Below are 22,600 nucleotides of genomic sequence, written 5' to 3'. Positions count from 1 at the left end.
AGGCAATAGAAATGCTCCTAATCCCGTGTTTAGCACCTTTAATTTGTCACCTGGCTGTATTGGTGCCTGAAACTTGTGCTCTCGTGTTTCCAACATAGGAAGTCGTTTACATGATATGCTTGGCGTTCAAGTGGTGAGAACATTGCTGCTAAGCAACGGCAATATTAACGTTACTGTCGACATCTGGAAGTCACAGAGGTTAACAATTTAGCAAGCTAGCAAGTGGGTAACATAATGCAGTAAATGCAAAGGCATAATGACAGAGGAAAAGGGTGATACTGTTGGGAATATCAACATTTTCCTCAGGCATATTATATAATTACGAAGAAAAACTATACACAACGAAAATTACAATATATTAACTTGTTATGCGCCGAAAAATTTACTTCAATGGCCTCCGTCATTTCTGACGTCAACAAACACGTCACAGGTCGTGAACTCAGAGCTTTCCACTTACGAGGTTGTTAATGCCACAAGAGGGGGGCGTTCATATGGACTCATCTCGTGAACACGGTAAATACGACCCCATTTGAAGACCCCAAATGTTCTAATTGGTAGTTAAATAGCCAGTTAGATGTAGTAAATCACATTCAAGTCCGTCAACACAAGGTCAGAGAGGCTGTAAGAGTTATCCGGAGTAAAAGAATAGTGATGTGTGTGATGTCGACACACTCGCTTTGATTCTGATTCTAGCACGTGTTAAACTCACAGGGAGACACATCATCAACTTTGATGATATTTGTGAGCACTTTATATGAGCGTGAGTAAGCGTGCGAGCATGTGAGCCCTTTCTCGGCCAGTCAAACCACCCAACGAGATGTGGAAAGATATTTGTACCCACATCACAGAACACTCATTCTCCCTGCAGCAACCGCAGAGAAGTGTGCGAGTACGTGTGCTTAAAATAGCCCAGACAGGACAAGACAGGCCGGGAACGCTATGAGTGTACGCTTCGTAGTCTGGAATAATCTGGATTAAGCCTGATGATTGCAGTCTGGTTAAGGGCGGTTAACCCTTGAAGGGTCATGTGGCTTGTCACTCGCACCACATTCTTCTGTCAGTGGGATTGTTTTGGTTTCTCTGCTCTTTATTAATCCTCCTCACATACATTTTCCACTTCATAACTGCCGTGACTCTTTCCCTGAAGTAATTGCAGTGCCTGTAGATGGATTATAATGAGTGAGTGTGTCAGTGTGTGGGTGGAGGAGGTGTAGGCAGGATGTTTCAATGAAAAGTCCTCTGTAGCTGAATACCTTTTAATTACTATAATAAGGGCATTGAACGCTGACAATGGTTTCCTGTCATGTTGGCTCGTTTATCTCTCTCAGAGGATTTATTTTCAGCAGGTTGTCTTGCTTTTATAAGACAAAGCATGTCTTCGTTGTGTGTTGTTTCAAGTGCTGCTTTAGATATTTCATCTTTTCTGTTCAGATAGAATTGTACACTTCTCTTGGTTGTCAAAAGCTGTATTTATTTAAGTTTTGCAATAACTAAGGTTTAGCTGTTGTCTCATATCAACGTCATAATAACGCGTTAACACAAATTCGTATAAACGGCTCTAATTTCTTTAACGCATTAACGCAACTTGCAATTTTTAGGTTGTAGCGGGCTCAGTATTAAAGCTAGAGGGAAGATGCTGGCATCATATGAAACTAGAAAATCTAATAAATCCATAGGTACCATGTCATACTAGCTTGTCCTGAAGGAGGTTAAATAATGCTCCAAACGTATACGCACATTTTTGCCGAGGAAAGAAAGGGGTCCCTTGACCTCTGACTTCAAGATATGTGAATGAAAATGGGTTCTATGGGTACCAACAAGTCTCCCCTTTACAGACATGCCCAGTTTATGATAATTACATGCAGTTTGAGGCAAGTCATAGTCAAGTCAGCACACTGACACACTGACAGCTGTTGTTGCCTGTTGGGCTGCAGTTAGCCATGTTATGATTTGGGCATATTTGTTATGCTAAATGCAGTACCTGTGAGGGTTTCTGGACAATATTTGTCATTGTTTTGTGTTGTTAATTGATTTTCAATAATATATGTTTACATACTGTACATTTACATAAAGCATATTTGCCCACTCCCATATTGATAAGAGTATTTAATACTTGACAACTCTCCCTTTAAGGTACATTTTGAACAGATAAAAAGTGTGCGATTAATTTGCGATTAATCGTGATTAACTATGGACAATTATGCGATTAATCTAACGTTATCATCAATGAACAACTGGTCATTTTAATTCATTTAGTTAAAACAAGAGATCTCCGCTGGGGTAATTTGTCTGTTATGGCTGTGTTGGCATTAAGAGCATAGAGGTCAGAGAGAGAGAACCTTTAAACCGGTTACATAAGACAGTTGCATTGAAGCTGCACTGTGCACAGCTGCTGGTAGTGTGAGATTAAGCATGATGACAAAAGCTTACACAGCAAACGCCTCCTCGCTTTACACCTCTGGGATATGACGGTGTGATTATTAACAAAGCTTTATCTCCAATTTAGACATCGCACGCGCCACTTGTTTTTTCTGTATCACCTCTCTCCTTCCAGCTCTGTCTCTCTGTAAACTGAGCAGGACTAGCGGCAGTCTATAGACCATCTCACTGTTGTTACGTAAACAGTCCAAATGTGTCTATTTCCTGTTGCAGTGCGTGAATGACATCAACTGACATAAACATGGACCCAAACTGTTGCCTAGCAATGCATCTCCATTGAAACAGTCTGTATGGACAGTGACACCTGTTTTGGGCATTGCTAGCAGTGTGGCTCTGGGGATGGGAATGTCTCACTTTGGTCCAGACTAAGATATCTAAACAACTATTAGATGATTGCTACGAAATTTTGTGCAGACATTCATCGTTCCCAGATTATAGAGAGGAGAAGTCCCTCTCCTTCCGGTGGACCACCATGGGACCATATTTCGGAAAAAATCTGTACGGTAGTCAACGGCGAGAGACAAATATTTTTTTGATTCGGTTTGAATTGCCCCATAAATCACACATATGATGTTTGTCAATTTAATACTTAATTTTGCAAGTCAAGAAAGTCTCAGTTTGTCGTAGGTTTGTCGTTGTATCGTTTAGTTTTGTGTGAAACCGCTCAGTGAACTACATCTCTCGTCTTGCACAACACACGTCACCAACACTAGCTAGCCATCTAACTTAGCTATATTCCATACACAGATGAAACGTTACTTTACCTGATGTGTTTTATCCAGAGACTCCTGGTCTTTTTAACAGCCGGGAAGCAAAAGAACGAGCGAGACTCGTTGCTGGTGTGAGTACATCCCAGAAGGAAACACACAGGCATCGTAGCTTCAGAGAGAGAGACGTCATTTACGCAACTTTTGGGTTTGTAGTCTTTCTAATTATGTGTTTTCACAGTCTGATACTTCAACAGTTTTACAACAAACTGCAACTTTCTTGACTTGCAAAATTATCTTTTAAATTGACAAACATCATATGTGTGATTCACGGCACAATTCAAATGGGATCAAAAAATATTGGCACTCGCCGTTAACTTTTGTTCATATTTTTTCTGAAACAAGGTCCCATGGTGGTCCACCGGACGGGGAGACACTTCGCTTCTCTGTATGTCTTACTGACTTTTGTGATCCCCTGAATTTTCCTCTAGTGCGAACAGCAGGTTGTTTTTCAGTGAGATATCTCAACAACTTCGATGGATTTACATGAAATTTTGTACCCCTGAGGATGTAGTAACTTTAGTGACTGACTTTCCATCTAGTGCCTTCATCAGGTGAAAATTGAATTTGCCCAATACTTTGGTTTATGGTCAAAAACCTGCCAAACTAATGACATTTCCATCAGTCTCAGAGGACTGTGCCTTGTGTTTAGAGCTAAAAGTTAGCATGCTAACATGCAAAACTAAGACGGTGAACATGGTAAACATCATACGTGCTAAACATCGGCATGCAAACATTGCCAAGGTGAGCAGCTTTAACATGAGGACGTTCGCATTTAGCTCAAAGCCTACAGTAAACACAGTGTCACAGAACCGGTAGCGTGGTTGTAGACTGTGTTTGGCTCTCTAATCCTACAGATTTGGTTATAAATGACATAACTGTAAAGCTGAAGAGCCGAGGCGTCCCTCATTAACCCTCTAATGCCGTGTGAGAAAATGTCTGCAGGGAGGAGTTACTTGATCTGTAGATGATCATGTTTACGTAACCTGGTGCATGAGGTCGAGGACACAATGTTCTTCAGTCTGCTGGATCACAATTAAATCCACCAGTTAAACCGACTTTAACCCTTGACCTCTCGTACAGCAGATATACTGTAGGCATGTTGTGGCGGAGTATATATCAGCCGTCTGTGGGTCGCCAAGAGATCAGAGCAGCTGTTTACCACAGAGACGACCCGCTGAATCAAAGCAGCGAAGGCTCAGACATTAGAGCGGTCAACAGTGAACGCAAATAATCCACTTTATAATGAAAAAAGGATTTATAAGAGGGGATAGAGAGACGCAGATGTAGAGGTTCAGAGGTGTAAACAAGCTTCTCTTGACTAACCAGTGTTGTACAGTGTTTCCAGAGTGGCGTCGGACAGAGAACAGGAGAAGCGGGTAAGACAGCTGAGCGGGGAGTGACTCACTGTGCTCGGTCTCATGGCGATCTTGTGACTCTTTACTCCCACCCTTGTGCCTTGTGTATCCACTGTTCCCCCCACTCGCCTCCAAGAACCTCATGGAGGAGGCAGAGAACATAGTATTGTCCTGTCACTGTAAACATCAGATTGTGGCCCCCTGACGTCTGCCATCCTACGTCAGACTCCCAGTAATCTACCATGGATGTGCCGTAAACAAAACAATTCAAAGACACACAAAACAAATTAGAGGCGACTGTGGGCCTTTCGATCTCACTAATGGGAACAGAGAGGGACTGTGTGGTTTCAATGGAGAGTGTTAACTGGTGGTAGATAACAAGAGAGTGAAACACTCGTCTCTTGCATCAGTGAACTCTCCGGGACAAAACAATGAATGAGATGAATGTGAGAAGAAAAAACAGCAGGGGAGTAAGAGAACAAGTTAAAAGGAATTCAACTTTCCTTCAGCGAGGACTCTTATGTAACGCAGCTGCCAAGTAACATTTGTATGTGTCTGTGTCCACACTGGCAAAGAGGAATATTAATTTAAGAGTGTATAAGCTTGAGTTACACACAAATGTGTCTGTCATTAATGCTGGCATTACTTAAAGTTTAGAGATTGTGGAAAAATATGAGACGTCTATTGATTTAGACCGATAAATACTGTAAGTGTGAGTCAATTCAGTTCAATATCCAAGTGAATATTACTGTACCACCACACCGTTGGATAAAGTCAACATACAAGTTCTACTTTTACACAGTAACCTACATGTATGTGTACCATTATATGAGTTAATTCTTGTGTTTTTCTAAATAAGTAGTCGGAAATCTTAGGCCCAATAAAAGAGAAAAATTACAATGACAGCTTACAGGAAAAGTTTGACATGATTTATACTATGCACTTTTATGTCTTTCTGTTCAGTATGAAGCTGGAGCCAAGCAGCTAGAAAACACCTCTAAAGCCCACTAATCAACTCATTTTATCTTCTTTGTTTATCTGTTCAAAAACAGGAGGTTATGTAACGGGCTATTGCTTGGCTGGGAGCTCTTACTTCCTGGGATGTCCACTGGTTGCCAGCAGAGCCAGGCCAGTTGTGTTTCCACTCATTGTTGTGCTAAGCTAACTGGCTGCTGGCCGGAGCTTCCTATCAATCTTCTCATCTAACTCTCAGCAAGAAAGTCAATGAGCATTACTTTTTTTTTTTACAAAAAAAATTGCATGTAACATCTTTACCTACCAAACTATGTATAGATTTACCTTTTTTGGTGTCATTTAGACTTTTGTTTTGAGTCTTGCTTTAATTGCAGATGCCATTTTACTCATACAGTCTGGTGATGACCAGAGACTCCTGTAGTACTGTATGTCTGTTATTATCCATGTAGTTCCTTTGCACACCCTACAACAATGTGTACATTGTATGCACGCACATATTTAAAGTGCATATTTTTTTACTTTTAACTCTTATGTTAGTGCTTGTGTTTTTGACATCTGTTTCTTTGCACTATTCTTTGTTCAGTGTGTTCGTTCGTGTACTGCTGCTGTGACATGGTGAGAGTTGGTTTTTTTTAGTATTTATCGATCTATCTATCTATCGCAACAGTATAAGAAGTACTTAAATTTAACACTAATGCTGAAATTTTTTTCTGCATACTTTTACTTTTGATACTAAAAGAAAATACTTAACTAAATTCTGTTGATAATACGTGCATACTTTTACTTAAGTAAGGTTTTGAATGCAGGATTTTTACTTGTAGTGGCGTATTTTTACATTGTGGTTCTGCTACTTTTACTTAAGTATAGGATCTGAATACTTCTTCCACCACTGGGCATGAGTGAGTTTCTGTAGAAGATGCAGAGACTTGTACACTGACCTCAGTACACCTGTTGTCCTGCAGTGTAAGAACCGAATGAAGAGCCAGCCTCTCCCTTATCTGTTCCCTTGTGCCCCAACACTATGGGGCACTCTGTTATCAGGAAGGGCTCTGAAATACTGAGAGCTCTTTCTCTGCTACACTGTGTGTGCCGTCCTCCTCTTTCAACTATGTGAGAAATGCTTCACCAACTTTTTACGACGTCCTGTTGACTGATACTCCGCCATCATTTAGCCTACTGCATTCTTGAAAGAAAGATAGAAGCAAACCTCCACATACATTTATTTCAACTAACATGACTCAGAGATACATTGAGGCCTCAGTTGCATCATTGTTCTCAGTTAACCTTTCTCTGTGCACTAACCATACTGCTGCCTGGGGCTCCTTCGAGTGTTGGTGCAAGTTTATGGTGTTTCCTATCACTCTTACTATTATTTGACACCAATCAGTATCTCTCAAACACAATAATTTAACATGATAATATTCACAAATACAAGACGTATTGCATGGCATTTATTGACATTTACAGCGAAGTGTTACAGTGAAGTGTTCCTGTTATTTTGTCAAACCCTTCATGGTGTGTGGCTCTGACTTTGTTGACAGTCAGGCTGGTTTGAGAGAAGCAAATTGTCTCAGAGTGTCTTCACCAGTCTGCATTTCCTGGACTGGATCATAGATCATTTTCAGTCAACTGCTGCTCTCTGGTGGAGGCCTGCATGTGTTCATGCAGGGAGGAACAGTGGAATAGTAAATGTCTGCTGGTCACAGTAGATTTGCTGCCTGAAGCCAAAAATATAGCTTCTTAAAGGGATAATTACTACGTGGAAACATACAGCTACTTGTTTCTTTCCCTTTAAACGTAATTCTGTCAACAGTGGAGAAAGGAGTCGTCATATCCTCCGTTACTGGAAGCAAAAGTAGGAATACAGTGTAAAAAAAATCTGATTCAGGTACTGCATTCGAGTGAAAGTAAACAAGAAGCCTATTATCAGCAAAATAAACTAAAATACGGAAACATTAAAACCATAGACTGTATATAAGAACATATTATTATTATTATTATTCAGTGGGTTTTATTCTCCATCTTATGTTATGCATTGTATTTCATCTTTTTGTTTTATTTCATTTTATCAAGTGTTTTATTTTCCATCTTATTTTCCATTAATCATGGCATTATATCACTGTTTAAATCTTTTTTTCCCACACAACTTAAATTCAACACATTAACAAACTGACAAAAATGACAAGGTGATGACATGTAATAGAAACTTCACATGTAAGATATTTAAGGTAACTTATAAATGAATACATAAGTTGAAGGTATAAACATAACATCAATAATAAGGATAATAATGTATAAGAATGTATTATTATTATTATTATTTAGTGGGTTTTATTTTCTATCTTATGTTCTGCATGGTATTTCATCTTATTTTTTATCTTATTTTTATTTAATTTTATCAAGTGTTTTATTTTCCATCTTATTTTCCATTAATCATGGCATTATATCCCTGTTTAAATCTTTTTTTCCCACACAACTAAAAGTCAACATATTAACAAACAACAATGACAAGATGATGACATGAAATAGAAATTTCACATGTAAGATATTTAATGTAACTTCTAAATGAAATACACCCCCCCTCCCTTTTCTATTAACTTATTTGTTTATTTAATTTATTATTATTATTATTATTACTTTATTTTCTTTGTATTAATATTATTTCTTTTAGTATTTTTTATTTTTTTAGTATTTTCTTAATTTTATTTCAATTTTGAATGCTGAAGTTGTTTTCCCTAGTATACTTATTGTGTTTGTCTCTAAGCTCAACTACTTAAATTTTTTTTATAAACTATTGTAATTACGAACTGTAAATTGCATATATGAAAACAACCTCGAAAAAAGGGAAAAAATTAAGTATGAAAAATAAAAATGAAATATACAAGTTAAAGATATAACATAATAACAATAATAATAAAAATGTACGATAATGTAGTATTCTTCTTCTTCTTCTTCTTCTTCTTCTTCTTCTTCTTCTTCTTCTTCTACTACTTATTATTATTATTATTATTTTTATTATTATTAGCCAATAAAATTGACTGCATGTGCTATACTCTTATCTGGGTTTTCAAAATAAAACTGTAAATTGCATATATGAAAACAACCTCGAAAAAATAAAGTTAAAAAATAAAAATGAAATACACAAGTTAAAGATATAACATAATACCAATAATAATACAAATGTACAATAATGTATTTTTCTTCTTCTTCTTCTTCTTCTTCTTCTTCTTCTTATTAGCCAATACAATTGGCTGCATGTGCTATACTCTTATCTGGGTTTTCAAAATATAACTGTAAATTGCATATATGAAAACAACCTCGAAAAAAGGGAAAAAATAAAGTATGGTAAATAAAAATGAAATATACAAGTTAAAGATATAACATAATACCAATAATACTACTACTACTAATAATAATAATAATAATAATGTACAATAATGTATTATTATTATTACTATTATCATTATTATTATTATTATCATCATTGTTATTATTACTATTATTATTATTATTACTATATTTATTATTATCAATGTCATTATTATTATTATTGTTATTATTATTATTATTATTATTATCATCATTGTTATTATCAATGTCATTATTATTATTATTATTATTATTATTACTATATTTATTATTATCAATGTCATTATTATTATTATTATTATTATTATTATTATTATTATTATTATTATTATTATTATTATTATTATCATCCAAATTGACTGCATGTACTATATCTCTCTTATCTGGCTTTTCAAAATAAAAGCGCGTCTGGTCCTTTAAATGGTTTCTCTTCGTGTCTGTAGTGGTGACGTGTCTCTAAAGTTTCTCCTCCTCCTCCTCCTCTGCCTCCTCCTCTTCCTCCTCCTCCCGGTGGCTCAGTCAGTCAGTAGTGAGGTTGGTCACATTAACACAGCGAAGCAACACGTACGGTGGACCGATAGGACATCATGGGCAGTGAGTATGACTTTAGTGATAGTAGACTTAATGTAAACACAGTGTGAGTATCTTCACCCTGAACACAGTCTCACAGGTTCAGCTCCACTTACCACGCGAAGCTAACGGTTTAGCACTAGCACTGTTAGCACGCTACAGCTAGCTAGTTGGCATCTGCTTTTCTACTATTGTGCGATTTTGTGTGGATAAATTGTGGGTGTATTCAGTTAAACAGTTAGTTAGTGTGTTTATAAACTGTATTCCGTGGTTGTAGTGAGACTGTAGAGGCGTTTAAGTGTTTTTTGTCGGGAGGAAACATGTTGCTAAGCTAACTCCAGCTAGCCACTCATTCAAAGACATTGACAGTCTAGTGATGACGACGCATAACACCGACCGGTGTCTCCTTCACTCTGCTGCTCTCAAACCAGCTGCCTAATGATAGGAAACACGTCGTAATGATAGTGTAAAGATCTAGGGATGTATATTTAGAAACAAAATGTTTTATTTGACATGTAAAATGTGTTTAGTAGAGGTTATTGTCTTTGGTCCGCCCACCATTCACTGCCACGTCCCCTTGGTGACCAGCTACTACTCCTAGTTTACTCACATTAATACTCCTAGTTTACTCACATTAATACTCCTAGTTTACTCACATTAATACTCCTAGTTTACTCACATTAATACTCCTAGTTTACTCACATTAATATCATGTTTTATTCTGTTTACAGTCAAATTCCTGGAGGTGATAAAGCCTTTCTGTGCAGTGCTGCCAGAGATCCAAAAACCTGAACGAAAGGTATGTTTTAGTACATTTTGCATTTTGGCAATAAAAAAACACACCTTGGTGTTGCTTTAAGATATTTATTATAAACCTTTTTTTTAATAATGTGATTGTCCAACAGATCCAGTTCAGAGAGAAGGTACTATGGACTGCCATCACTCTCTTCATCTTCCTCGTTTGTTGCCAGGTAAGTGCCACAATTAATTACTGTTCAAAATTACTCTAATTGGAAGTGCAATCAATATGATTTGATTTGTAACACTTTTGATCTTGCGCACTACGATCATTTTCACTCACTGACTTGATTAATGACAATTTGGTCAGATTTGATTTCATCAGTTTCTTCAATGACCTTCATCAAAGGTAGAGGTTGAGTACACCTGGTCGCTGTGTGCAGCATTTTTTTTTTAATCCAACACACCTGTCAAAAAGACTTTTTGGTGTGATAGAACTGTAGTAACATTTTGCACTTAACTGAAAGCTGATATATATTAGATATTGATATACTATCAATTGTTTTTGATTATTTTGTACAAGAAATGTCAAGAAATTTGATAACTGCCCATCACAACTAATCCCTGCAACAACAGAGTACCTGGTGCTTTTAAATAAAAAATGTAAAGGTGCTAAACACAAAATTGAGAGCATTTCTATTGCCTCAACGTGGCGATGGCTGTGCTGGCGTCTAGCAACTAAAGGTGCTGACAGCACTAACGGTGCAAACAACGTCAACAGTGCTGACAGAGATAACAGTGTTAACCTGAGGGGGAACCTGAGTGTGGGTGCTAAACTGCTGTTTAGCTGTAAAATGAGAATTTGCTCTCAGCTTCAAGAGGCTTATTAAACCAATAAAAATTTTCATTGATTCATTTTCTGCTGATTGATCTGTCGATTAATCGAAAAATCACGGCATACTTGAGCACCTGCATACTCATAGCACTGCGCGCTATGAGTATGTTGTCTATTTAGGAATATGTGTGTCCTGACAATTGTCAAACTATCCAAACTGTGAATGAAAGGCTCATAGAAGCAATTTTAAACTTGTGCATAACTGAAAAAATCTAATTGTCTCACACTGTTTTCTTGCAGATCCCCCTCTTTGGCATCATGTCTTCAGACTCTGCAGATCCCTTCTACTGGATGAGAGTCATTCTGGCCTCAAACAGAGGTATCTTTCCAGCCAATAACAGAATAAAAGATTGAATGTGTGTCTGCTCTCTTGCTGGTGTATCCTAACTTGAATATCTCCCTCCAGGTACCCTGATGGAGCTGGGTATCTCGCCTATCGTCACCTCAGGCCTGATCATGCAGCTGCTCGCTGGAGCAAAGATCATTGAGGTTGGAGACACACCAAAGGACAGAGCCCTCTTCAATGGAGCTCAGAAATGTAAGTAAACTCATCAGGTGGTGATTTAAGAACATATGGTTAGAATTTATAAGTATGTCTATAGATTGTCTAACCCCTGTTGATGTTTTTCAGTGTTTGGAATGATCATCACCATCGGCCAGGCCATCGTATATGTGATGACCGGCATGTATGGAGATCCCTCTGAGATGGGTGCAGGAATCTGTCTGCTCATCATCATTCAGGTGAGAACAGGAATTTTCTTCAAATTTATTATAACAAATTGACCGATCCTAAGTCCCGCCCCCCTTAGTCACCGTCGCTAGGTTGGACAAGCTTGACAAAAAGAAACATACTTCAACATATGTCAGGGCGGCTCGAATCAGAGATAATATAAACAAAGGAACAAAATCAGACAAAGTCATGCAGGTTCACCAGAAACTCCTTCAGCTCAGAACTCCAGTGCAGCGGCCTGCAGTCGGCGGCAGGTGGAGAGTTCTACGCCCGGCAGCGGCGGCTCCTACTCAGGCCAGGAGCAGAGCTTCGCCTTGCTGCCCTGCCGGTCCCCGCTCAGAGCCAACACCACGCTGCTGGAGGCCATGGCCGTATTTTTGGGCCCGCTGGAGGGAAGGGAGGCACAGGAGAACCGCAACCAGGAAGGCACGGGCAGACAGTCAGACCCTGCTGCAGTAAAATGAGTGGTTTTCCAAAGGGACTCTGGGGACCGCCAAAATATAAAAGTTCCTCATTAGTAACTGACTATATACAGTATAATGGGTCCGTGAAGATTGTACATAGTTACCTTTGAACAGTCTTAGCATTTCATCAAAAAAGCCCTCCAAGCGCTCTTGATAACATATCATCACTCTAACCACTGTTGTGTGATGGACTAGCATCGCCCCTTTGCTTTTTATTATCTATTTGGTGCTGACTCATGGTAATTAACTTAAAGCTACATTAACAGAGGGTTGACTGTACAGCTTACAACGAGTATGATGACAAAAGCACGACACTCACCAGCAACGTTCAGTGTCCGGCCGATCTGCACCCATAAATGAGCTTTTCTGTCTTTGTTATGATAATGTCTGTCTGACATTTCATAAAGTTCTGTCTGAAAAGAAGCGACGGTGACGTGGCCAGCGCTTTTCTGAAAGATTCAGAGATTTCCAGAGAGCAGAGCGCTCAGAAAATAGAAAAAAAAAATTTGCGATCAGAAAAAATGCTATATAGACACAGGCCCTAAGACTCTCCAAAGAAATATGAATTCATTACAAAGTGAAACATTTTCATATGAGTGCTTCTGTGCTTTTTCAGCTGACTGAATCTGTTGTGTTCTTCCACAGTTGTTCGTTGCTGGACTGATCGTACTGCTGCTGGACGAGTTGCTCCAAAAGGGCTACGGTCTTGGCTCAGGGATCTCGCTCTTCATTGCTACCAACATCTGTGAGACGATCGTCTGGAAGGCCTTCAGCCCCACCACTGTGAACACCGGAAGAGGTAAGAAACCACAAAGTGTTCGGTGAATATGTGATTTTGAGTCATAGTAGATGTAAGTCCCCTGCACTACGCAGGACTGTGTCTCATACTTGTGACTTTTTCCGGTTCTAGGTACAGAGTTTGAGGGAGCAATCATTGCTCTTTTCCATCTGATTGCCACTCGTACCGACAAAGTACGCGCTTTGAGAGAGGCCTTCTACAGACAGAACCTGCCCAACCTCATGAACCTCATCGCCACAGTATTCGTCTTTGCTGTAGTGATATACTTTCAGGTGAGTTTCTGGCCTTTCTTAACATGCAACTTTTCTCAAAATTAAAAAATGTAAACAGTTTTTAATTGCTCACACATTCTGCTTTTCTCACAGGGCTTCAGGGTTGATCTGCCTATCAAGTCGGCTCGCTACCGTGGCCAGTACAACACCTACCCCATCAAGCTCTTCTACACCTCCAACATCCCCATCATCCTGCAGTCTGCCTTGGTCTCCAACTTGTACGTTATCTCACAGATGCTTTCCACACGCTTCAGTGGCAACTTCCTGGTTAATCTGCTTGGTACTTGGTCTGTAAGTATATATTTAATTACTCCTTTCTGTTCAGTTTATTGAGCTTTAGTCTAAGAATGACCCCAGCTGCTAGAACATTTTTCTACCCTTTTTAAATCTTGTATTCTTTGTAGGACGCAACGTCAGGTGGTCCAGCCCGGGCCTACCCGGTAGGTGGACTCTGTTACTACCTCTCTCCGCCGGAGTCATTTGGCTCTGTTCTCGATGACCCTGTCCATGCAGCCATCTACATCGTCTTCATGCTCGGATCATGTGCCTTCTTCTCCAAGACCTGGATTGAAGTCTCAGGCTCCTCCGCGAAAGATGTAAGTTGTAGCCACTTTCGGGCAGGCGGTGTTATGGGTTTATTTCAAATAGACTGTGTTTTAAAGCTCTGCTCTTCACTTTTATCCAGGTGGCGAAACAGCTGAAGGAGCAGCAGATGGTGATGAGGGGACACAGAGAAACCTCAATGGTTCATGAACTGAACAGGTAAAATCAAAAACCTTTTCTTTTACATTCCTCATCAGCCGCACAAACCTTTATCAGTTAGAATAATTATAAGCCCTCCTTATGAATTTACATTATCTAATGTTTTTCACACTGACAAGCAAATAACTCCCATCTTATAATCAAAGCAACACATTGTCATCATTTTTCACCTTACCTTCCTTTATTGCCACGTGTAACCACTTCAGCAGTGCGACCAGGGCAGGGATTTCCCCGGCGGCCATGGCTGCCAGGTTCCCTCTGTCTGTCTTTGATGCCCACACTGCCCCCGCTGATTTTACCATTTTCTCCTCTGACTCTTTCCTGTCAATACGGCTTTTAGACACCAGTGTCTTTTGTTGAGATTCTGAATTTTATTTGGGCAACATCAAGTGAAACACTGCACACCATGTGGTGAGTCTAGTATGAATAGCTGGAAAACCGGGCTATTTATGAAGATGGTTTGACACAGGGTGCAGCTGCGCCATGTTTCAGCTGCGATGTGGCCGCCGGAGCTGATCACAGCCACTCTAAACGATGCTTGTGATTCCACCAGATGTGCTGCAGCGTGTTTCAGAAGCGTCCCAGAAGTGGCTCTCTGCTCTGCTCTGCTTCGCTAAAAATACGCGGCTAGTCTAGTGTGTCTTCTTTGCTGGTTAGTCTTTCAAGTAGTAGAAGAAAAGTGAGCGTTCTCCTCCTGCTAAGAGGCACTGTATGTGAAATATACTGTAGATACAAAATAATTATGAGGATGAATGTATTTTTAACAACTAAAACACAGCCACAAATCTCTGATCCATGTTGTTCTTAAAGCTGCAGTGGGTGGAAATGGAGCAAATATGATTTAAAAAAAAGGTTATTTTTATAAAACGGTCACTATATCCTGACAGTAGTGCATGAGACAGGTAATCTGAAAAAAATCATGTGTCTCTGTGTCCTCCGGTGCTCCTAATGGCATCTGCAAGATTTCACAGACCGGAGGAAAACAACCAATCAGAGCCGAATTAGATGCTTAATATTTAATATTGAAGTGCTTAATATTCATCTCAATCTCCCTGTTTTGTGTTCCAGGTACATTCCTACTGCTGCTGCCTTCGGTGGACTGTGTATCGGTGGTTTATCAGTAATGGCTGACTTCCTCGGAGCTATTGGTTCGGGCACCGGTATCCTACTTGCTGTCACCATCATCTACCAGTACTTTGAGATCTTTGTGAAAGAACAAAGTGAAGTAGGCAGCATGGGGGCTCTGCTCTTCTAGAAACAACAACAACAACATCCTCCCAACTTCTACCAACTTTTATTAGGATCACCAACTTTGCATTTATTTTACATCTTTGTGAAGCTCCTGCATCGTCAGCTCTCCACTTTCAGGACGACTGAGGAATCTTCAGGAATCTCAGCTGAAATGGGACCTTGCAAGGCGGTGGGGCTACACAGCTTGTCGCTCCCACCTCGTATCTTCCAAAGTAACACAAAGACCAACATTTCAGTTGTACTTCATCAGATTTTTCTAACTGACTCGAGATTATAGCTCCCCAAGATTAATTTAAAGGCTTCCTCTGTGTATGACATGAAGTCCTCCAGCGGGAGTTGGGTCCTTTTTTTCAGACTGACAATAGAGCGCTTCAGTATGCAGGCATACTCAACAGGGATGACGGAGTTCAACTGCCTGCTGTGTGCATACATGCACTTGATGTTCTGCTTGGTGTTATCTTAGTTTATACTTTTACTTTCAGCTTTATTTTATTTTTCTGTCAACCTGCCAATTATGTGAAGGTGTGGAACAGAAGCCGAACTGTCAAACTCGAGTCCAGTACTGTCATTTTCCTGATTGTGACCCCATGTTATAGCTGTTATTAGAACAGGGTGTGGTAAGACTAGGATGTGGAGCTCACATTGGGGTCCACCTGTCGCTGTTTTAATGTATGGCATTCCCAGGGAACTGCAGTATTAACTCACATGTCACATTCATTTTCCTCTCCCACTTTCAAAGGTTTTTTTTTTGTTCTGTTTTTTTTAATTGTTTGCTCTAAGCATACTTGCATTAATCACTTTTCCACACCTGAAAAAAAAGATGATTTTTCTGTACATAGGCCATGCATTGATTAACTTTGAATTTGTCTTAAGTGTAAAATAAAGTCTTTGGAATATGTAAAAAATAAATGCATTTCAGAACAAACTTATAGAAAAACATTCTCAATAAAACCTTTTTGTGGAAAAAGGCTCAATATTGTAACTCTTCTACTTGTCTGAAGTGTCCCAGTCATCTATACCTATTTATCAATAATTATGACCTCCTATGAAGACATAATTTATATTATTACTATTAAGTCGTCCATCATCTTTATACATCAGCTGCCACTTATGGATGCCCACGGAGGAATTATAGCTGTTGACATAAACAGTAAGAAACACTTATATCTGCTTACAACTACAATATAATGTGTTTTGTAGTAGGACATGGTGTAGCTACTATTAGGGCTAGGCAATAAATACAATTTAATAATAATAACAATAAATATGATTCCCTTCATATAAGGATTGTGATTCCATATTTTGTGATCTACAATGTATGAGAATTTTAAGTGAATAAATCACCAAAGAGCCATTTTCATAATAAGATGAATGAATTTATCCAACTTTTACTATAACAAATATCTTTGTATAGATTAGATTTTGTTATTATTATGGCAAAATTACTTTTATCCTAATATCCCACCCCTAAAATGAAACATGTATGTTTCATTTTAGGGTACATAGGGTATATACAAAATATATAAAATGAAAAATGTATATACATAAATTTTTCATTTTAGGGGTAGGATATTAGGATAATAGTAATTTTGCCATAATAATAACAAAATCTATCCTATACAAAGATATTTGTAATAGTAAAAGTTGGATAAACTCATTCATCTTATTGTGAAAATGGCTCTTTGGTGATTTACTCATTTAGAATTCTCATACATTGTAGATCACAAAATAATGAATCACAATCCTTATATGAAGGGGATCATATTTATTGTTACTTAACTGTATTTATTGCCTAGCCCTATTAGTAGCTACACCATGTCCTACTACAAAACACACTATAATGTAGTTGTAAGCAGTTATACGTTTTTATTTTATTTATTTTATTTATTTTATTTATTTTATTTATTTTATTTATTTATTTTATTTTATTTATTTTATTTATTTTATTTATTTTATTTATTTATTTTATTTTATTTATTTTATTTATTTTATTTATTTTATTTATTTTATTTATTTTATTTATTTTATTTAGCTTTAGTAGTAAACCTATTGAGTTAGACATGTGTGCATGTGATGTGTTGACCTGTTGGGGGCAGCAGTGCGCCCCGGAGTGTCTGCGCTACCGGAAACAGAACCGGAGTAGAAGAAGAAGACTCCATGCACAAGTCAAGCAAGGATAGTTGTGAAACGAGCTAACTAGCTGCTGCTGCTGGACTTCATGTCTTGTGTTGTGTGTCAGTAAGACTCGTTATCCTCGGAGCTGCTGCTGTAAACCAAAAAGAGGAGTTTAATCTGAAGAGATGAGCTCATTCAGAGAGGAAGGTAATACAGGTTATCTATGCTCTGCTAACCTCATCTATTAAAGATAACCTGAAGTTGATGTTAGTCTGAATGAGAGATGCATGTTGTTGTTGTACCAGGCTGTTAAAAGTGTAATAACTATCTTATTGTTACGATGAGAACCAGAGATTGTTAAATGTCTACCTGTTACATCATGAGACTGTTCGCTCTCCTACAGTGACTCAACCTGCTGATGCTTCTCACACAAAGTCACCTTGAGTCTTGTCATTAAATGATTGTCGTTGTACTTGTCATCACTAAGTCAAGATGTTTTCATCATGAACACATCTCCACTGTCACGGTATTAAGTACCTTTTTGAGGTACTTGCTGCTTTATACTTTAAATCCACTAGATTTCCACTCCATTACATTTATTTAACTATAGATAACACTTTACAGATTAATGTATTTATTTTATTTAACTTTTATTTAACCAGGTAGTACTCATTGAGATTAAGAATCTCTTTTGCAAGAGAGACCTGGCCAAGACAGCAGCATTTAAACATACATTAAAGTTTCAGACGGCACTATATAAAACAAATACAAAATAAATACAAAGCATAATATCATACAAAACACATTAAAATCAAGTGTGTGACGACATTAAAGTGAAAATATTCAGAAACACAGACAGCTCCAGAGAGACTCTGCTTCTAGGTCTTTCATTAATGTGTTAAATTCATCAAAAGTAATCAGATTTCCCAGTTTCAATTTAGCTTGCAGTGAATTCCAGGAAAAGGGAAGCGGGACATTCATTTTCATTTCATTTTCATATTCATATTCAAGCTACATATGATAAGCTTACAAAATACAGTGAATTGTTGGATATTAAACGAGTGGTTTTATTCTTTTGGGCTGGTGACCCCCTCACAAAAAGCAGTTTTTAATCATCATATTCTATCAAAACCGTTCAGCTTTAGTCTACATTGTTTCTGGATTACCCTCAAACTTCAGTATTTAGTCACTTATCGGCCGACATAGGATGTCACAATCTAATATGGACCAAAAATATCGGCCTGGATGATTTATCGGGCTCTAGTGAGAAACATACAGTACACTGTTTAACTGTTGAACCTGTTATTACTCTGTTAATGTCAGAATATTAAATTAGGTAGAGGCTGTAGATATAATATAGCCAGCCTTTGGTTTGGATTAGGTAACACAGTATTTATCACTGACAATTTGTTTGCGTTGTTCTTCCACATTTTACAAACAGGTAAGGACCGAATCATCTTTGTCACCAAAGAGGATCATGCAACTCCCAGCAGTGCTGAGCTCGTTGAGGAAGATCCCAACGACCCATACGAGGAGCGAGGTGAGGAGCAGTAGAGAGAAACCTGTCGTCAGGTTTAATTATAGCTCGGGTTAGGTTTGAAAAAGTGCTAAATTATTACCCGCATAATGAAGTTAAACCTCCTCTCTCATCCTAGGTCTGATTCTACCCAGTGGGGATATCAACTGGAACTGCCCCTGCCTGGGTGGGATGGCCAGTGGACCCTGTGGGACGGATTTTAAGGACGCCTTCTCCTGTTTCCACTACAGTACAGAGGAATTGAAGGGCTCTGAGTGCCTGGAGCAGTTCAGGGCCATGCAGGAGTGTATGCAGCGTTACCCGGATCTCTATCCACAAGAAGATGAGAAGGTGCAACAAGAACAATTATCAGAAACAGACCAGACCTCACAGGACATTGCATCTGCAGAAACATCAGGTGCAAACTCAACATCTGCCACTGAGCAAGACTCTGATACGACACAACCCAACACAGAGGGCTCAGTGAAAAGCTAATGATGAGCCTCGAGAGCCACAAGGCTTTAAAAGTGCTAAATTCCAAATTCAGAGCATATATATGATTGGGTTCTACGCTTTCACGACAACGCCGTCAGTCGGGACGGCGTTATCAGCTGTAACTGCCATATGAGCGCACTGCAGAGCGGTGGCTATTAGCTATCCAGTTCACACACATGGGACTCAAATGCACGCGCAGTCAGACTGCCTACGTAAACAAAACACAGAGAAGCTTGGATTACAACAAACACAGTCTGAGAGTGACTTAATTCTCTGCACAGATAGACATTACTCCTCTATCTTTACATAGCAAATAGTTGTTTGCTGCTATATGAATGCTCTGGATATGGGATTTAACACTTTTAAAGTTCAACTGAAATCACATTTAGTCATTGATAGCCAAAAATAACATCAACATGTTTTTTTTTTCACAGTTACTGTTAATAGTTTTTCTTATTAAAAGGGAGAGGGAAATGTTTTTTGGGGAAAAGCGTTGCTTAAGCGGCTGGTAACAAACCTGCAGACAGTGTATTTTTAGCATTGAGGAGTAAAGTCCACACACCAGCATCTAACCTGACCGAAGTGATATTTGTGTGTAAGTTTACCTGCTGTTTTATATATGCTGCAGCTGACCAGCTGCTTGTCCATCTAGCCTGCAAACTGACATTAGCAGTGCCCATTTAATGTTTGTTTAGTCGCTCATTCAACAAGGTATGGTGCAGGAAAACAACGTGTGTTCATGTTTGTAAGTTGGATAAGAAGGAGACCTCAACAGGAAGGAATGCTAATGTGGGTTATTACTCAAAGTCTGTGGCTACTGCTTTATGGAAATCTGCTTCAAAATGATGCGATGTGATTGGCTGTAACAAGTTCTACATCTACATAGATGGAGAGCTAAAGGTATTCCAATGAACCAGCAGGGGGCGCCATCGTGAAACCCCAAAAATATTAAAATTAATCATAAATGTATATTATATATTAATTGAATATATACGCTTTCCTCGGCGGGGAACAGACGACATGTAGTTTACAGAGTAGATAAAAAACATAAATTTTATTTATGAATAAGATGGGCTTATACTTTTATAAAACTAATACAATGCTATCAATGAAAAAAATATCTTATCCTGCCTTTGGGTTCAGGCAGAACCAGATTAAAGAATCTTTCATTCAATCAAGAGCCAAGTGGACCAAGCTTAATATACACTACACACCTCAGTGTATTTTTCAGTGTATCTTTGTCTCGAGTCAAGATGGTTCTACGTGCCCACGCTGTGATTTACCATAACAATGTCTGAGTCCGTAAGATAACAGTAAAAACATGTTTTATGCTCATAACCTTTTCGTTTCCATTCTCTCGTATCTGTGCTATTTTCTAATGATGTGCAACATATCGTGTTTTACAGGTGCATTCATGTAAAGTTTATATTCATATTAAACTTTAACTCAACGTTTATATTAGTAATGTTACAGATAAAGTTGCTAAATTCACAGAGGTGTGAAGAATGTACTGAAGACTAATTTCTACTGTGTAGTCTTGAGTCCATAGGACTGCATTTCTTCTGCTAATTTATAAACTTAACTTAAAACTTTTCAATGGCTGAACTTAACTGAACAATTTGTGTGCAGCACAGGACTGACTTAAAGTGACTTGAAGTGAATATTGTTGAACGTTTTATAATAAAAAAATATTATATCTCACAACATTATTATTGTTTAATATCATTGCATTAATGACCGTATACTGTGATCACCATGATGCAAGTCTACACTGTCAAAAAGAGCAAATGTGTGAGCTCATGAGCAGCTACAGCAGACGGTAACTTTGAAATAACCATAAACGAGATACACAAGAAACTATTTGCTCCCAATATTGTTATTTCCTTTGAATTTGATCTGGTTTCAATTAATTCAAGCAGAATTAAGCAAATACTGCAAAGCTTCTCCAAATACGTTGTTTGCTCTCTGCCAGTGACTTGAACCAGCAAAGATCAGGTTAGGGCTGTCCTCAACCAAAGACATTCGTAGTCGACTAACATACGATTTTGTTGACTAATCGATTAGTTGATTTAATCTGTAAAACTGAGTTTCTCCACAAAGAATCACACAAAAGCACCACTTTAAATCTTGTGTTTACCGGAGATGTGCTCATAAGTTTCTTGGAAATAAGTCATTCAGCATGATAAATGACTAGTCGACTAAATAAATCTTAGTCAACTAAGAACAAAACGACCGATTAGTCGACTAATCGACAAAGAGGGGGCTGCCCTAGATCAGGTATTTTATGAAGAGGTGTAATGTGTTTATTTATTAAATAATTATTATTATATTAATTAACCAATAATGTTATTTCGTTTGTGCTTAGTTTATACCCTCCTTAGATGCAAAATATTGACCATGTAATCTTGCTGAAAATTAAATTCTCCAATAATATCTTTGATTTAAAAAACAACAACAAAGTAAACTGATTAATTTCAACACATATTAACAAAAAACAATCCCTGTCATTGGATCTCTTGAGTCTGACACATATGTGGGTTTTCCTGTTATATACAGTATATATAATGTAATACTATGCTGATAACAATCTGTTTGTATAATCAGCTGTGTTGAAAGTAGCACAATATAATTCAACATCTAGAATGAGTAGGTTAGCTATTATACTTTCTGGGAGGACAACTTTCTAGTTCTCATTTCACATTGTCTTTATAATTACATAGTCTGAACATGCACCCACTGGACCTCATCATAAGTATGATAATGAGCTGTAAATGTGTTTTTTTTTTACATGAGACTTGATTAGTTAAAGATGAGAGTATCTGCAGGAAATAACTTGATTCTATATAACAGTTGTTGACCTGTCCAAAGGTTCTGGCATGCACGTTTTTTTAGTTACATGTTGAAGCATCAGGGGTCAGAGGTCAGAGGTCAGAGGTCAGTGGCTGTGTTTGTCCACTGAAGCATGCGCCACTTCAAACTCTCTGAGGGATCAATAATTACCAAACACCACTTTCCTATCCACACCGTACCATTGGTGGATTGCGAAGGGCAACGACGACCAAAAAGCCAATGAGACATTAAGGCG

General features: G+C 38.3%; 2 protein-coding genes across 2 annotated transcripts; both read left to right on the top strand.

The window, feature by feature from the left end:
• The first annotated feature begins 9,370 nt into the window (after positions 1-9,370).
• sec61a1a (SEC61 translocon subunit alpha 1a) lies at positions 9,371-16,358 on the top strand. The gene is made up of 12 exons (XM_074634180.1): positions 9,371-9,502; positions 10,210-10,277; positions 10,384-10,449; positions 11,352-11,430; positions 11,518-11,649; positions 11,743-11,852; positions 12,951-13,104; positions 13,216-13,376; positions 13,470-13,667; positions 13,781-13,972; positions 14,062-14,138; positions 15,207-16,358. Exons 1-12 carry the CDS (start codon positions 9,496-9,498, stop codon positions 15,391-15,393), a joined length of 1,431 nt encoding a protein of 476 aa, XP_074490281.1. The 5' UTR covers positions 9,371-9,495; the 3' UTR covers positions 15,394-16,358.
• Positions 16,359-17,566: 1,208 nt separating this feature from the next.
• Positions 17,567-19,650, top strand: chchd4b (coiled-coil-helix-coiled-coil-helix domain containing 4b). Its single transcript, XM_074634207.1, has 3 exons — positions 17,567-17,711; positions 18,946-19,044; positions 19,160-19,650. Exons 1-3 carry the CDS (start codon positions 17,690-17,692, stop codon positions 19,513-19,515), a joined length of 477 nt encoding a protein of 158 aa, XP_074490308.1. The 5' UTR covers positions 17,567-17,689; the 3' UTR covers positions 19,516-19,650.
• The last annotated feature ends 2,950 nt before the right edge of the window (positions 19,651-22,600 follow it).

This window comes from Sebastes fasciatus, chromosome 1 (assembly GCF_043250625.1).
Source record: "Sebastes fasciatus isolate fSebFas1 chromosome 1, fSebFas1.pri, whole genome shotgun sequence".
NCBI lineage: Eukaryota > Metazoa > Chordata > Actinopteri > Perciformes > Sebastidae > Sebastes > Sebastes fasciatus.
The sequence above is the reverse complement of the archived record's forward strand: the minus strand, read 5'-3'. Positions and strand labels throughout refer to the sequence as shown.